The following is an 18,684-nucleotide window of genomic DNA, read 5'->3' as shown; positions in this document are numbered from 1 at the left end:
ATATATACTGTGGGCGTTGTTGTGCGAGAATTTAGTAAGAATTTTGTATATTTTGCTGCGCCTATCTCCATACGTGCCTCCGCTTGGGAGCGCATGTCAATGAACTCTTTTGCATTTAAAGTTTCCTATGAGCGCATTTGACGCTTTGAAATATGAGTATCCGCCAGCGTTGCACTGCTATAACCATCAAAAATGCGATTTATGCTGCTGCGGAGGAGGCCATGCGTAAGTTATGGCAGCGTGTGCGAAAATAATTTTTATGCTCTTCTCGGTGCTTTCAGTGGTTTAATGTTGTGATGTGTGTCAGCGTGCTTAGCATATTTGAATAAATAAAAAATAAGAATTCTTTTCTTTAAATTTATTTGCTTAAAATGCTTGAAATATTTTTTAGAAATAATAATGTTAAGAAAATTGCTGATATTTGGTTTATTTCAGTTTAGAAAAAATATCATTAAGATTAGTTTTTCAATGATTACTGTGCGTCAAAACATGTAAAGATAATTCCAAAGGTGTAAAATTTATTTAAAGTCGTAGGAAAGAGCAATAAACTAAATTTTTGAGTATCATGCCTGAATAGTGTAAGCTTTTATAGATGTGCATATGTATAAATACACTAACATCACTATTCGTATGTTTGCAGGGGAAGAAAAAACGTTACCACTAATTCTGAAATAGAATTTGAGTTTTGGTTATAAAGTGGTTATATATTGGTTATCGCACACTCATAACATAACTTGAGTTTTGGTTATAAAATGGTTATTTATTGGTTATAGTAAACTCATAAAAAAACAAAATTTGAGTTTCGGTTATAAAGTGGTTATATATTGGTTATCCTATAGTCATATTGAACCAAAATTTGAGTTTTGGCTATAAAATGGTTATACTATATATTGGCTATAGTAAACTCATAAAGAAACAAAATTTGAGATTCGGTTATAAAGTGGTTATACATATATTGGTTATCGTACACTTATAACATAACTTGAATTTTGGTTATAAAATGGTTATATATTGGTTATAGTAAACTCATAAAAAAAATTTGAGTTTTGGCTATAAAATGGTTATACTATATATTGGCTATAGTAAACTCATAAAGAAACAAAATTTGAGATTCGGTTATAAAGTGGTTATATATTGGTTATCGTACACTTATAACATAACTTGAGTTTTCGTTATAAAATGGTTATATATTGGCTATAGTAAACTCATAAAGAAACAAAATTTGAGGTTTGGTTATTAAATCTGACAGCGATTTTCGATTTTTTTTGATAATACGTTGTATTGAATTTTGGGTGACGATAGACACTTCCTAAAATATAAAATATATAAAAAAAAAAATATAAAAATATTTTAAAAAAATTATTTTTTTTTTCATTATTATTTATTTTAAAACTCATTTAGTGCGAAATTATAAGCATTTCACTCATATATTTGTGCATATACATATATGTACGCATATAATATATAAAATATATATAATAATAATTATATTAATGTCGTTTGCCTTTAATAACCATATTTTCGGAAGCGCCCAAGTTGGGATCTACATTTGTTGCCGTTGTTGTACCATCTGAATCATTGCATAGATCGGTGGTGCAGCTGCGATAGAAAGTTTTGAACGTTGAATCGGTTTTTACGGCATTCAAGTACTACAAAAAAATTATATAATAAATAGATTATTATACCAAAATAATCATATATAAAATTTCCCATAAAATAATAGTTTTCCAATCTGAATAAAGTCTGCGGAGATTCTAGAATAAAGAGGTGGTAGTAGAAAGAATTTCGAGATGATATTTTGTCAAATAAAAAAAGTTTTACATCGAAAAATTTGAAATTTTTCAGCGTCTTTCAAGAAATTAGGAAAACCAATCGCCGAAGACAGATTAGTCTTTACCATAACGCGAGCTTTCACATATCGACTGGAAAACATTGAACTGGTTCAAACGCATGCAGAGCTGTATGGATCTTGATGAAGAATATTTTGAAATATTTTTTTTTAATCCCGAAATATAAAAGACAACCCTCGTAACCAGGCTATTTTAGGGTTCCAGACTGCCCTATAGCCCCTTTATATAAACGTCGAATACAGTCGTTTATTTTGGAAACCAGCTGGCAAAGCTATCTCTCTAGGAATTTATACAACTTAAACCGCTTTAAACTGATTAAAATCACATCTTTTTTATGCAAAACTCTGCATGACGTATTCCAAATGGTTATTTAAATCCTTTAATGTGTGTTTGGCGTCAAAAATGAAATATGTATGTATTACTCACCAGCGGCTTATCCAAGCAATCGCGTATGAAGGAAATCACTTTGCCAGATGGTCGCTGCAAAAAGAAAAAATGCAATAATTATTGTTGTTATGAGTTTAATAAGCTGAGAGCTTAAGTAAGCTTAAGGCTTGATTTAATTTTTTACCGTCAGTAATCATAATTATTTTATAGTCACAAGAGTCAGAGTCATAAATTATTATTAAAGTTACAATTATGCAATGGAAATTTGCTGAAATAAATTTTTTTCTAGCATTGAAACCACGTCATTATAAAACCTCATATTCATACATATATCCATGCCAACCTATTTAAAATACTAATTTCTATAACAACAAAATATAATTTTCAAAAATCCGCGCGTGTTATTTGCATGGCTTCCGACTGGGTTTGACAACTGCCGCACTCGTGTAAGCTGCTGCGCGTGTCGCATTAACAATGTCCACTAGAATTTGCCAATTGGCGGCCAAAAGCGCGGTTTTGAGGCTGACAGCTTGTTATCTTTGTGGTTTGGCTAAGCACATAAATCGCTGCATTAATTAGCATATTAAAGCTATGCATGGAAATTGTAGCAACAAATATTTCTATTAAAATGAAATATTACTAAAAGCGTAGGTGTTTTGTAGTACGAAGCAAGGAAAGGTTGATAACTACTATCATGTGGACGTCGCTGTTGTCATAGGTTAGGAAGTGGAGTTGTTACTTCCTACTTTTAATTACAACTACCGTTGTTTGTAGGCTGTTGTTTAATCCCGCGATTGTATATATATAAAAAACTGTTTGTATTTTGAAAAAATATGCTTCGTTAAGCTTTAAAGCCGATTTACATAATTTACATTTATTTTTCGGTACTTTAAAGTTATTGGCAGAAAAGATTACTTTTGCTTTTTTATTGAATAAACCAAAGCTGAACTTTATAATAGGTGACATCAGTATAATATTTCTTTGCTTTCAACAACAGTATCGAAGTCGCTTCTCCCCTTTCTGTTCTTTTCACCTATTTTAACACCATTTTTACTTTAAGGGGCACACCCAATGTGAAATTTTGAAAAAGGTAATTTTTTATTTCTTGGATATTTCTATAGTCTTTACCTTTGAAGGTAACATACTAAAGTTTTAAAAGAATATTAAAATATTTTTGCGTTACAGGCTTCTAAGTTGCAGCCTCTCAGTTCAGTCAACTCCACGAGGTTACTTTTAAACAGAGTTTATATTTCAAATTTAATTTTTCGAATTTGCCGCAGTGATTACATAGAAACAAATGATCGAATAATTATCACATGTCTCGTTTGCTCGCCTCTACAAGCTATTCAAGTTGAGCTGCGCACCAAAGGTTTAGATATCTCTGGTTCAACGCTTGTCATGGATGAGATCATGGTGTTCTTTTCACTGAGTGTAAACGATGAGAGGTCTTTTGTGATTAGCGGATAGTTCAGGTTTCAAAGGTGCAGGTGACATTATTATGCGGTAGCCAATTCCTCCATTTCTATTAATTTAACATTTTCTTGGTGTTCATAATTCAGCAGCGATAACTTGTTGTTTAAAGCGTTAAGGAATCGTTCAGTTTTTGAGGTATCGATTAGAAATTTTGCACTTTTTCTTCCTAAAGAGTTGCTATGGAACCACTACAGCATATAGTTGCTATACTGAATGGTCGGAATTAGGAGCCTATAAGGAAAACTTTTTCATTTGACGGGATAGCTTCAAGAAATTTGTGTGGATTATTGCCTACGGCAATGGTGCTGTCTTCGGTTGAATTGTGCAGATCGAGTCCCTAATTATGAAATTTGATTATAAAAGGCTAATTGAGTTCATAGTTTCTGTTACTGATAACAATATACATATACAGGTAAACACATGTGTTTATATTCGGCAAAGCATTCAGTGACTCTAGACATCCACTTCTTGATAGCGTTGGAAAAGTTAAAGAAACAGTGATTGAAAAGCGTTAGATTGACATCAGCGAGTTCCCAGAAGATCTCAACATCTTTTAGATATCGGCTCAACACATTTTGGTTAATATTTTGGGAATACGAGTACTTTATCAATTTGGCAGAATTACAGCTGGTTCGTTATATGGGGTCTAGGGCTAGTTTTCACCCGATTTTATTCATTTTAAATAGAGAGATACACTGTTTTTAGAAAAATACCCCTTAATTTTAAAAAAATAACTTTCAAGTTGTCCGATTATCCAGTATAAGAACAACTGGAAGTTCGAAAATCTTTATTTTGGACATATGGGGGATATGGGGAGTATTGATTCGATTCATCCATTTTTAACACAAATTTACATTATAATCAAATAAATAATTCCCCCGAATTCCTATAACATACTTTACAAAAAGACCGAAATTTTTGGATATTGGGTACGTGGGGGCTTAAATTTTTACACTCCAGGCTCATACGAGTATTTATGCAAAGACTTGTCCGAATATATGATCTGTTGCTTGATTGGTATACTAGAAAGTGAAATATTGATATAGAATTTAAATTGTTCTATGTGGGAAGTATTGTTACAGCCGATTGCGCCCATTTTCACAATTAGATATAAAAACGTAAAGATATTTCTATGTACCAAATTTGTCTAAAATTGGACTAAAAAGTCCGAAGATTTCTTATTTCATCTAAATGTGGGCGTCACCGATAAGGCCCTCTTGTATGATCCTGACTGTTGGGCCTCTGACACATTTATTTCATTTATCTCACTTTTAGTGTTTTCACAAAACCTTTATGTGGAGAGTGGTTATCACTCGAGTTCATCCATTTTCATACCGTCGGTTGGGGTTCTTATAGGAATTGTCCTAGGAAGATTTGATTATAATAGCTTCAATGGTTTACGAGGTTTGTACATTAAACCTATTAGAGATCTGAGCCACGACCTTTTTTTTAATTTTTTGTCCACAGGTGACCCTCGCTACTGTAATCCTCTGTGCCAAATAACACTTTAATAACTTAATTTAATGTTTAGTTATGCCATTCAATGAATATGATAGTCCGAAATAAATTTTGAGCTTTGAGGTAGCAGTAACAAAAGTGAAGATTTAGCCTTCAAAGGCTGTGCAATTTAAATAAATTAAACTTTAATAAATAATTAGAGACCAAGACGCTCACGAATCTCATTCTTGCCTTCTACCAACATACATATTATATACCTTATCAAAGGCTGCAACTTCATCTTTTCACATCTGTGCTAATTGCTTTGACATTAAAAATTCAATACATACATATGTACATATTGGTATATGTATATGTATGTATAACGGTACACATATACCGTGTGTGTCACAGCGTTTATATTTCCGCGTAGAACAAATTGCATTTATCATATCCGCCACAAGCATGTTCCATAAACAAAGCGAAAACCAAGTTCGCGTTCCGCGAACACATGTGCCACATGTCAAGTGGCTGCCACCGCATGTGCTGCAAAAAGTTGTGCCACACGATTTGCCTTGCTGCACATGCAAACAGCTCAGCGCAAAAGTTTGCTTTCATGTTTTTGCATTTGGAAAAATTTCGCTTAGTAAATAGTACTTACTTTGTGTGCGGAGTCGGGTGTGCGACGTTGATGTATTGGTTACTAATGAACGAACTGCAATTGACGCGCGGATGCAAGTAATTACCACACAGTGTTATCTACACGCATAAATACATACATATGTACGAGTATTTATGAATATGTAATTTGTACATATGCTAAGTTTAAGTTGTGGTGCACCCACATATAAAGCCATCGCTGACAAACCATTTCAGGTGCAAAAATTGCTGGAGAGTGTTTTTTGATGTCGCAACTTTTTTTGCGCGCAACTCTCATTTCCGCTGCGCTGTAATTTTTGCTTTTGACTTTATTTACTTCTTGAAATTGTTCCTGGCTGTGTGTTTTACTTTCATCGACTAAATTGTTTCCAGTGTTATTTTATTCCACTTTAACTCATTTCCTGCTTGGCTTGCGAGGCAAAGTGTAGCTCACTCTACATGCAGATCTGCTTCCGCTGACAAAGGCAAACATTAAAGTGCGCTTTTGAAGCGAAAATAAATTTTGAGATTCACTAAAGGAAGTTGTGCGCTCCTTTTTCCCCACTCTCTGTTCAGAAAATTTGCTGTACAAACGAAAGTTGCAGTAATTTCACTATTTATTTAGATATGATTGTTGGCATAAATAAATTGTGGCGCAAATCTCAGAAATTGACACAACTGGTTCTGCTCTGCAACAAACTTAATGAGAAAGATCGTAAAGGATTAGAAACGGTTCAGCAAAGTGCCTAAAATTACCATGAAATTGACAGTCTTTAAGAGGCGTGGCTTCTCATCATATATCAAATCACTCAAAATCAAATCTGACAGGGACTGGTCCATTACACTGCTCATAATCAGAAATTATATATATATATATATATATTTTTTTTCTTTTTTCAAAAACACATTAATTTTAAAGGAAATTCCAATAACGTGAGGTCCTATCTATACAATTAAGCTTCTTTTGCAAAAACGAATTCGATTAACCCAATTTTGAGCACTTTTTCCATTAAATCAAGTAATATGTCATGAAGAGTACGTTCAATATTGACTTATAAATCTTGAAAAGAGTCTGGTTTATTGGTAAAGCCCAATGACTTCAAATAACCCCACAAAAAGTAGTCTGTTGATATTAAATCACAAACAGATTGGAACCAGATGTTGTCAAGATCAACTTCTTCCAATCGCTCCCATAAAAAGTTGATTATCATCGATCTATAACTCTCCTGTCATCAGCTTCATTTCGAAAGAAATACTGGCGATAAACCACACCAAACTGTTTATTGAGATGAAAGTGAGCCTAATTGGGAAGATGATTTTCTTAAAAAACGTTACCATTTTCAAAGGCAAAATCAGAAAATTCACAACGTTTACAGAGATCCAATGACTGCAGTTCTTGAGTGAAAACAATTTTATATGGCTGCGAGCCCCAATTCTTTCTCAAAATCCGCCAGGTTGTGGTTTGAGACAGCCCCAATTTTTTCCTAATATTACAATTGGTTTCTCAACGCAGTTAGAACTTGTTCATTTAGATTATCAAGTTACCTCTCCATTAATTCTATATTATATACATATGTGTAACCACTCTAGCACCGAAAACCGTGTTCAGTTAGCTTGATTTCCCTTCAAGTTTAGTCGTGTTTTAAATTTCCATTTTGCCTTTTATTACTTTGTCTAATTCGGAAAAGAATTATTATTATTTATTGCACTTGCCACGCATGGTGATCCCTGGCTTTCAGCACAGTAAAGTTGCTTGACTTTTTTTCTCAAAATCACGTGCAAGTTTTCGAAGTTATATAGAGAAGGGTGGGGTGATAAAATCTAGACACTTCCTTCTCTATTGTCCAGCCTTTGCGAGACTGAGACTGAAACTTTTCTGCAGTCTTACCTTCTTCGAAGTAGGAGACATAGCCAAAACTGACATTAGCCGTCTCGACAAATTTTTGATAAACTCAAAGGGTTTTTGTATTTGTGAGGATCTTATGATCAATTACATAGGAATTTTAGGAATTACAACGGACCGGCATTCCAAGCTGTTTAAGTAAGCTTCCTAGCAGGTACGACTTCTTAACATAACCCAACCTTCTCAAAAACACTTTCTACAAGAGCCTGTCTTTATTAAAACAATTAACATCATTTCAGTTTGCAGCAATATGCTATAGTAGCAGCTTTTTGAAAAAAAGAACGTATTCTAAATTTTTGAACGTTATTTCAAAAACCCGAGTAACTAGTTGGTATACGAGTATAGTATATATACAGACCGATGGACAGATAAACAGACACACTGTCATGGCTAAATCGAGTAAGCTGGTTATGCTTTTTATTTTTATATACTATATACTTAATCATTTCCTATGTTTCTTTTCAAACCTTGACAATCTTAATATACCCTGTGCAGGGTATAAAATTGGGTAATATGTTTTTTATGATAATGGAATAGGGGGTAGTGGAAAGTAGCGTATTTTTTTTTTACCAAACAAGAAAATTATTGTAAATTGTCAGCAATTTCTTCTATAAAGCCTTCATTTATAGTAATGGATGCTTTTAGAGAGATTTCTGGTAGGATTGTCTTATATGTGAGACAAAGTGGGACTAAGTGTAAATAATATTGTAAACTAAAATCAAGTTACTGAATACAAAAAATTCGATTCGAGTTACACAATAAGGCATTGATTTGAATGTCGTTTGGGAAGAAATGGTAAAGCGTTTACTGAAAGTATCGAATCGAGTAAAATAATTTGTTTGTTAAATAACTTAAAATTTTAAGTACGACATTCACGTCATTTGTTATACTCACCACAGATTCTTGACGCATGATCGTACAATACTTCTTCGTGCAATCAGTGATTCGTGTAGAATTAGCATCCATTAGACATGATTTATCCGAATATTCTTGTAAATAAGTGCAAGTGAAGCAGCGCAGGCCAGAAACTGGAAGGGAGTATAATTTAAAGAGAATATAATGTAAATTATAGAAATAAAGAGAGAGAGCAAGGGTGAGAAAAATTCAAGCCTTCGTTAGTTGAGTATAGAACTGATGAAAGATCATTCTGGAAACATTTTGGGGCATGTTTTCCAAGCAAAGACCGATACTTGATTAATATTTATAGACTACGATACTCTTTTAATTGCAAAAATTTTTGAATTAAGGGGATTCTAAAACCAAAAAAAAACCATAAAATCAGAATGAGTTAGTATGGCACAATAGCCTATCAGACTAACCTAATTTAACCTAGCAATATTATACTCTGATCAAAAAATTCGCTTTAAAAGTTGACTCAATTTCTTTACTTTTAATTCAGCTTTGGTTCTGCGAACTGCAACTCTCTACTGCACTTTATTTATTTATTTTCTCTCCCGTCATACGACAAAATAAATTAACGAGGACGCTTAATATTGTTTTATTTTGAATATAAATTTAAATCAACTGGCGAGCAAAAAATAAAAGTCAAAATATTTTTAAATTAAATTTGTGGCCACCGAAATAGACAGATGGCCCCACATCAAGAGACGGACGACAATTTTTTTTCATTAATTTATTTCTTTCAAATAAAACTAATCTACGTGATTCTTGGCAGCCATAGCGACTGCAACAGCAACAACACAACACTAATAACAACAATAATGCTAACGAAAAACAAGCATCTAAACATAAACAAACACACTCAAGCTAAAAAGCGCCAACTGCCGACCGAAAAAGACGTGAAACATTTGCCAAGTTACGCGCGGCCTCGTTATCGTCGCTGATGGTGTAATAACAATGACGTCAATGCGTAAGCGGACGGACAAAGAAGTTGGCAAGCGATGGCGTTGGACCAGAGGCCACACGAATGAACGCCGCCATGGATGCAGCATAGACCCACACACACACACATATGTAGATATGTGTGTATTTATAGTAGTGTTGATGCATCGCTGTTGAGGCTGCAGCGTTTGAGATTGCCAAGAAGGTTGGCCGTGCTCGCGTCATGCTTTTCGGTTTAAAACGCCACAAGAAAAGAAATTAAATAATAAAATTGCAAATAGAGGAATTGTTAATAAACAAGTTCTATTAATAATTGGAAATTTAGTGAGCAGCTATTAAGTTTATAACAAACATATGTATATTCTTAAAGGGTAAGGCCAGTATAGGTTTTACAATTTTTTTCTGTGCACTTGAGGTCCCAAAAATATGTTTTAATTCAAATAGCAGTAAAAAAAAATATCACTGTCTCCAACTCGCCGTGGCGTCAAAGCATTTCAGTATGTCATGTAACTGTAAACTGTACCTATATTTCTAGTTAAATGTATAAGGTATACATATAAATGATCTGCATAACAAACTGAGTCGATTTAGCCATGTCTGCCTGTACGTTGGTATACGCAATATCCCGCAGCTATTGAGATACAGATCTGAAAATTTTCTCACGTCCTTTTCTCCCCAAGAAGCTGCTCATATATCGAAATCGCAGAGGCATATAGCATATATCGAAACACTGTAGCATATAATTTCCTATAAGGTTACCACCAAGGAACCACGCATAGACCAGTTTTAGTCCTTTGCGATACCAGATGGAGTTCGCTTGCTAAGCCCAAGAGGAGTAGTCAATGTTTAAGATGCCTACGCTTGACGCGAATTTTACCAGACTTTGCAGCCTCATTATCAATATCGATCCATTTTTCCATGGTGCCATTCTCTAAACATTTCCTGCAGCCTTCTCGATCTGCCTGCCCCATCCTGAGGGCGTGTGTCGCCATCAAATATTGACCAGTTAGTATTAACATCACGTTCTTACAGTACTTCCGATCTTCTGTTTTGCACATGATTTGTACCCAGACATTACACCCAGTATCTCTTTCCATCTTTAAACTTTCCACTACTGCATTGCTTCCCAAGACACTTCTCACCAATATGCGATAAGAGGTTACTGTTTTGAGTGCTGCATGGCTGTCTACGTATATGTTGGAAATGCTTGCAGATGCATTAAAGCCCGCGGCTTTCGCAATAGCAAAGAGCTCAGCTTGAAATATACTGCGGTAGTCTGGCCTTATGCCTAACCAAATCCATCGTCTATTTTCGATACATCCATATAAATGTTTATTTTTCTATGTTTACTTCGAACCTTCTTTCTTAAAAGAAAAAAGTGGGATCATGTAGTCGGTGTGCCGAATCGCCATTACCCACCGATCTATGCTCCAAGGATCCATATGTAAATTTTCCTGCAGCCAGTATTACTCTCCTAGATAACGATATGATATCCGAAGAAACTTCTCCGATCGGGCTTATCTAGCATATAGCTACCATACAAATGGATCAAACAAAATTAAGTTCTTCTTTTCTGTTGGCTCTAGATTAAAAAAATAAGTTGTACATACACACTTATATGCTTTTTAGTTTTAATTAATAAGAGAGGTGTGTCTCCAACGCTTTTTCATTTAATTTGATTGGAGTGAACTTTAATTAATTGAAATATCACAGAAAATAGCAATCAAAACAAAAAAGAAAAACAACAGAAATGCATAAAACTAACAAAGAAATAAAAAAAGAACAACAAATATAATATTAGTTCCAAATCGAGTGGAACACCCAAATAAACAATGCATAAAAATCACTAAACACTGGCGATAAATTAAAACAACAAACAACGGCGAAGACTACCTCAACGCCAACAACAAAATAACAAATACACATATACACATGGTATTGTAGGATTTTATTAGACTTTGATTTTCACGCCAGAGAAACACTCAAAGTGAATTAGTTGCGCTACAGTGTGTTATTATTGCTTATTTTCCGCTCAATATTGCTTTTGCCTTTGCACAAGTTTATATGCGTGAATTTGTGTGTGACTGCCATATGGCAAGACCACTTCTTGGTTATACATATATATGCATATGTATATAATAAAGATGTACGTTTCTTCCACATTTGCACGATTCTTAGATTTGTGCTGAAAATACATCACGCAAGTTGCTTCTGTTGCGGCCGCTTTTGCTGCGAAATGACTTCATGAAAGTGTGAAAATTCCTATTTTTAGCTTCATATATATGTATTTGTGTATATTTACATATGTACACATGTTGTTCTTTACTCTTCAGATGTAAGCATGTTTGAAGTGGTAAGTTTTGCTGCAGAGAACATTTATCATCTTCAGGCCAAGTTCCACTGGGTAGATGCCTTAGTTTTTTTATAAAGAGATATTAGTTTTTCACTCTTTGTAATATTTATGGGTATATATGTTACATTACGTGTAATAAGTTACTTATTAAAAAATTTCTGATGAGTTTCTGAATTTTTTGTATCACGTCTGACATAAAAAAACAAAAATAATATTAACACTGCTAAAAAAGCCGCGTTAAGCAACGTGTCAAAGTATGATAAGCCTCTTTCTGGCTCAAATTCTCCTTCATGCGGTCAGGAGTTGTATTATATTTAACCACCTTTAAGCCAATTAATTGACTTTTTATTATTGACATGATATTTTATAGGCGAGTTACAGAGAACACTCACTAAAATAAAAAAGTTATAACGACATTCGAGTCTGGCTCATTGTTCTCCTTTATATAATAATTATATTTCGTTTCGTGTATTTTTATTATATTATAATTATCGATAAGTTTCGTTGGCTATATTTAAAACAAATAATTGTAAAATATCAAAATATCGATTATTTTTTTAATAAACTTAAAATCATATTTAATCGAATTGATGGAAAGTACCAAAGCAAGAACAAACAATAAAACCATACAAGTTTCAGTAAATGTCTAAGCTTTTACTCCAAAAAAATTATCAATATAATTTAAATATTAAAAATAAAATTCTTTGGCAATACAACAATGGGAAAAATATCGATTGCTCTTAATAAAAATTAAAATGAATTTGAATTTTAATGAAAGAAGAAAAAACTCGTTACGAGTATTCCAAAAATCGTTTCACATTTGCTTTAAAATTTATCGATATATGCATTTCAGTATGAAAATCGAAAACATTATCGATAACGTAATTTCAAAAATTGTAAAAATCTTTAAATAATAGCAAATGTTATCGATTGTTTTCGTTAAAGAAATAAAATATCGATAAATATAAAAAATCTTGCTATTTTCATAATTTTTTATATTAAAAGTGATGAATATAATTTAGATATGAGTAATATACATATATATGTTTTATCGATAACAGAATACCTAAATTATCGATGATTTTTGTGATCGAAAGAAATATCGATTATTTTTTTATATTCAAAATTTTTAAATTACTTTAAAATAAAAGAAAATATTATCGATTGTTTTCGTTAAAGGAATAAAATATCGATAAATAAATATAAAAAATCTTGATATTTTCATAATTTTTCGTATTAAAAGTAATGAATATAATTTAGATATCAGTATTATATAGATACATATTTTATCGATAACATAATTCTTAAAAATATCGATTAATTTTTAAACATTTTTAAAACCTAAATGCCGTTATAATTTAATCGAAATATGTAAAAAGCGTTGGGACATTTTTTAAAATTCATCTATTTAACTTATATCACTAGCGAAATAATATGCACATTTACCAGTTCTTTTTAAATAATATTAAACTTTCCGAGAATAATGTTGTTACCTTTCGCATTTATATCAATCAATATCTAGATATCCACATATGACAAAATTGAAAAATTGCCTTCGAAGTTCGAAAATAATCTTATTATGAAACTTTATTCTTAACGATAGCAAGCAGTTAATAAATAATACAGTCGTTTAAAAGTCGGATCTTCGAATAAACCAAAATTCATATCAAAAGTACTTGTAAGTTTATACTACATACGTAAATTGGACCCAAAAAATGTTATAATTTATTGAAATGTGAAGAAACCATAGATGACGTGAATATTTTTCCTTTTTTTCGAATTTCCTTACTGAAGCATTTTTTCTCTTCTGTCAAAGCTAACTACAAATTACACTGTGCACCAAATTCACCTCAAAATTTAGTTGTATCTTTCACAAATTAATTCATACTATTTCTTTTGCAATTCACAATTATTTATTTATTTTTAGTATGAGTACGAGATTTTCTGGTTACTATAAATGATAATTTATGCACTCACTCATAACACAAATACAATTAGAAAATACTACGAATGCGTATACCCAGCCCAAACGATTTTCATTGATTCGCACGAAAAGCTGCTGAGTAGTACATCTCCGTGAATTAGCTGAACGCATACGCTTTTCGCTCATAATTTCCTCCATTGAATATGTGCTACAATTGTATGTATGTATGTTCTTCTGTGTAAGTAGCATCGTGAGTGACACGTGTGTTACGCATGAAGCGCACACCAATTCACACTCAACGTCACAGATCAGAGAGAATTAGCTGAAACCCAAATGACAGCCAAATTTTGATGAAGTGAAAATTATTCAATTTTTTCGCCTTCATTTTTGGCAACAGCACACATATTGAAGTACAAATGTACGAAATATTGGATAAATTGTGCTGTTACACGGCTGGCTGCCAACTAATTTAGCTTACAAGGGAGCGCATAAACTGGATACAGAGACGGTTTTTTATGATTTAAATGTTTGAAGAAAATTTAAAAAGTTTTTTTTTGGTTTTTTTTTTTTTTGTGTGAATGAAAGTAAAGGACAAACTCATATATATATGCTATATATACATATGTGTGTATATGTATATAATCTAGCGACTTCAAGTAAAGCAATCAATTTCTTACAAAATCGTTTCTGGGAAACGCAGAGTGTCGTCAAAGCGCCCTCATTCGCGGTTGTTGAAAAAATACTCAGTTCACAACATTTGAAAAATTCAAATTCACCTTTTTTCTGCTTAAATTTAAAATATTAATTTTTACTTAGAATATTGTGACATTGAAAAATCATATAATTGATGAGTTTTAAGAAGTACAAATGTTATAAATATACCTTCTTATACTGTAGAGGCTTTGTGGAAAAAATTTAATAATAACATTAATCGGAAAAATATATTTATATATAATTTTAAATGCCTTAACTTTAATTTTTTATGCATTTCTATATATTTATAAGCCGCATATCTCTATTTTGGTTACTAACCCAGTGAGTAATGCTCAATATGTATGAAAAAGTTCTTTGGATTGTTTGATATATGATTTTATTACTTATAATACCATATTTCTGAGTTTTTACATACACATTTATATGTACATATATAACAGAGAATACATACTCTGCGCATTATACATTTTTGTTAAAACCCTCTTTATGAAAATTGAGGAATTTAAGTCATGTTACATTAGCTATAGGTATATATCTGATATGGCGACGTGCGACTTCTTCCCTCTCGCAAAAATGCATTTGCCCATGAGAGGAAAGCGTTATGCAGACGTAGAGGCCCTTCAAGAGGCTTGCACCTGCTTACTGGCGGCCATACCGGCCAACGAGCTAAAACACTCGTTCGATATGCTTTTGGATCGTGCAAAAAGTTGTATTGAATCAGAAGGAGACTATTTTGAATAAAATAAATTGATTTTGCGAAAAAACTATTTGTTCTGTTTTTTTTTTTTCCTGTCCTGTTTATTTTGGAATACACCTTGTAGAAGATTATACCTTTTCTATTTAGCTCTGCAGCTCATATTATTTTCTCCAGCAATGCATTGAAGAAGTTACACGATTGGGGGTTTCTTTGTCTGAAACTTTGCTTGGTATCGTCCGACCACATTCTGCAAAGAAACTGATGTATGCTCTTTATCAGTTCTTCGCCATCGTATTTCAATAGCCGGAAATTCATCGGCCTCCTCTGTTTGTTGTTCTTCTCTCAGAACTTTTTCATTTTCCGGGCAATGGAATGTCTGCTCCCTTATCAACGATTGGGTAATCGTGTTCACGCTGTCCTGGTGTTATGCTTTCACTGCCATTTTGCATGTTGGGAAAGTGTTCCCTCCATAACTTCAATATGCTGTGTATGCTCTATATGTTCTGAATATCAGAACTATCCGGTCTTAAAACCTTCCGTTAGTCGTCACATCTTTTCGTAGAATTTTCGAGAATTACCCCTTCGCAAGCTCTTCACACACAAACTTTTTACGTATATACGATTTTATTGAAAGTATCAAAACAAACCGAACTCAAGATAATCAAGATGAATAATCATTTTACATAAAAAATACACCTGTAAATGGCTTATAATTCCGGTGCAACGAAGTTGATGATACCTATTTCTATTAAATTTTAACATAACCGCCTAACTGAGAAAATCCCTTTTAGATAAGAGATCATTGAAGAACCTAGTGTGATAATTTTAAATGACTAACACTTGATGTATGTATTTCCAATATCCACACATACATGCTTGTAATGCAAAACTATCTACACACTAAACACCTTCACAAATAAACCAGTATTAGCAACTTATCCTTAAATACTTGTATGCTACAAAAGCATAAACATAAAACATTAAATGTTATTACAAGCAACAGCACGGCACGCTCACGCACTCACCGCTTGTCGTCTGCAACGCCAACAGCATGCTAATCAGAAATAACATGGCGATTACATTGCCAGAACTGCTCCCTGCCTTGCCATACAATTTGGCAGTTGCCTTTTGTTTTGACAGCACTTCCGCCGTCGTCGTCGTCGTCGTCGGAGCCATCACTGCGCAACACCTACTTCGTGAAATGTGATGCTGAGCGTTTCGTTGTGGGATTTGTGCCACACTTTCACTCGCTTGTTGCCGCTGTTTGCACCGTATCAAATGCTGCTTTTGTTGCAACACACAATTGACGTGGACAGACACGAACACTTGGCCCTTACACTTTCAACAACGCACCAACTCAGCAACGCAACGTGACGTTTGCTTTCGTTATCTGCTAGCTGTTGCTTTTGTTTTAGCTTTTCGTATGCTGTATTTTCTTTAGTGATTGCTAACTGTTTGCACGCCTTCAGCGTTGCCTCAGCACTGACACTGACACGAAAATTGACTGTCAACAACATCGATGCCGCGCCGGTGGAGTGCTTGCTGGCTGCCTGCCTGCCTCCCTGTAGGCTGTTGGCTTGCTATCGTCGATAGTTTATCGCACAGTTGTGTGGTTGCAGGTGTTTGTCGATAAAAGGTGGACTGCAACACTGTGGTGGTGATGGAGTGTGCGAAGGGGCGGGTCTTTATCATTCATTGTCACAATTTTGTTGCTATTGCAGTGATTTGATCACTTAACGTGCACAAACAAACAAACAAACAAACAGTATGTGTCTATGTGTGGATTCGTATGTGTGTGTGTGTTTGGGTACATAACATGACATTGTGCGACAGATAAGTGCTAGCAAATAGTCGGAAAGTGTAAACGACAGACAAGACAACATGTCTGTTTACGATGTTGGGGTTGACTTCGACAATTGGCAAGTGAAGTGAGTGAGATAAAATGTTTTATTATAAGGTCAACATTTATTTGCTGTGCGTGATTATACTTGTATGTGTACGTACATACATATGTGTGGGATAAAATGGCATATAAAAATTTTAAAGTATCCATTATTATATATTATATCTTTAAAAAAAATTTTATATACTATTTTTAAAATATAGTTTTATTTTTAAACGAAAACTAAACCCAAAATAGAAGTAAAAATTTTTGAAATTCAACTCATTAATTAGAAATTTTTTTTAAATATTTTTTAAATTTTTTCCAGAATGATCATTATGTTCCTGGTTCGCCGATATTTCGCGATGATTGCAAAACCCCGCCGATAACACCTGCCCCACCATCGACGCCCAAGAGTCGCGCTAAAGGTGAGTTTTTACCCTTTAAGGTTCCTCTTACGCTCTCTCAACATGTTGCTTGAAATATGTTTGTATTCATATTTGCCTTTTTTATGGAGTATAAGCTAGATCTCCGTAGTTGTAAAGTAACATACTCGGTGCATAATGCAAAATTTCCGCAAACGTCATATTCAAATTCGGTTTATTCGCAGGCTTATGTGAGTAGAAAGTCAACAAATAATTTCCTTTGATGTAAATTTGTATACAAGAAAACAAACATACACAATGTTCCCTTATATACAAAATCAAATTTTTCTTATACTTCTTCACTTCTGTTACAAGAAGCCAGCTGTGGCCTCTTATGGTTGTAAAATTTAAATTTTTTGGAAAATGCCTTAAAAGTTCATTGATTCTAAATAAGTTATTTGCTACATTATTTCAGTTGAAGGGTTACATACGTCCAGAATTTTCAGAAAATCGATTTTTTTTATAGGTTATTATTCTTTATAGTTTTGGGCGTATTTCTGTGAAAGTCGATTGGAAAAATTCCCCATAGATACAAATTTATGGTAGAAAATCAGACCGTTCGACTAGAGTTTATTGCATACAGGTAGCTGTCCTTCGTTTGAGGCACATGAAAGTTTAAACGCGTTTATCTCGAAATTTATTTATTAAAAAATTTTATAAACATAAGTAAAGTGTGACATTTATGACGTAAAACGCATACTTTTTTTCTAAATTCCGTAAACTGGAAAATTTTTCGAAATTAAAAAATTCGGTTCGACAGACTATAACTACAACTTCATTTTACAAGAATTTTTTTCATTTCTACAAATCCATCAACATTTGAAGGAAATGATGCAGACCGTGGAGCAACTTTTTTTTCAATGTACTTTGGGTCCCGTGATATTTTATGTACTAATTTTTATAAAGAAAAATACATTTTTTTATAAACTTTAAGTACCAATAAACTTTGTATACAATTTCTTTATTCCTCCTGAAAACAGTTTTTCTTTTAGCTCATTTTTGGTGCCGCTGGACGTACATATGTAACCCCTTAATACCAAAACGCACCACCTGGCAGCTACTTTGTGAACCATTGGTCTTCCTTCACAGAGTCGTCTCATCAGAGCTTAGGTACTTTAAAAAAACCCTTCAAATTTTGTTAAATCTAAATTCAAAATA

General features: G+C 33.3%; 2 protein-coding genes across 4 annotated transcripts in view; one reads left to right on the top strand and one right to left on the bottom strand.

Moving 5' to 3' along the window:
- The window catches only part of LOC105224572 (uncharacterized), a 181,701-nt gene that overhangs the window by 74,685 nt on the left and 88,332 nt on the right, over positions 1-18,684 (top strand). For all 3 annotated transcript variants that reach the window (XM_049454003.1, XM_049454001.1, XM_049454002.1), the window contains exon 2: positions 17,430-17,529. The gene's annotated coding sequence lies outside the window, so the exon portion shown is untranslated. The remainder of the gene's footprint in view (positions 1-17,429; positions 17,530-18,684) is intronic.
- Positions 1,438-16,731, bottom strand: LOC105224573 (uncharacterized). The gene is made up of 4 exons (XM_049454006.1): positions 16,245-16,731; positions 8,584-8,717; positions 2,277-2,330; positions 1,438-1,649 (listed from the first exon to the last, which is right to left on the bottom strand). The coding sequence occupies exons 1-4, from the start codon at positions 16,393-16,395 to the stop codon at positions 1,491-1,493; spliced, it is 498 nt and encodes a 165-aa protein (XP_049309963.1). The 5' UTR covers positions 16,396-16,731; the 3' UTR covers positions 1,438-1,490.

This window comes from Bactrocera dorsalis, chromosome 3, assembly GCF_023373825.1.
Source record: "Bactrocera dorsalis isolate Fly_Bdor chromosome 3, ASM2337382v1, whole genome shotgun sequence".
Taxonomy (NCBI): Eukaryota; Metazoa; Arthropoda; class Insecta; order Diptera; family Tephritidae; genus Bactrocera; species Bactrocera dorsalis.
Note: the sequence above shows the minus strand (reverse complement) of the source record. Positions and strands in the feature narration are given on the sequence as shown.

Coding starts and splice junctions, on each gene's coding strand:
- LOC105224573 (XM_049454006.1), bottom strand. CDS start 16,395: ATGGCTCCGACGACGACGACGACGACGGCGGAAGTGCTGTCAAAACAA. Junction 8,718..16,244: donor GGCGTTGCAGACGACAAGCG/GTGAGTGCGTGA, acceptor ACTCCCTTCCAG/TTTCTGGCCTGCGCTGCTTC. Junction 2,331..8,583: donor TCATGCGTCAAGAATCTGTG/GTGAGTATAACA, acceptor TTCTTTTTGCAG/CGACCATCTGGCAAAGTGAT.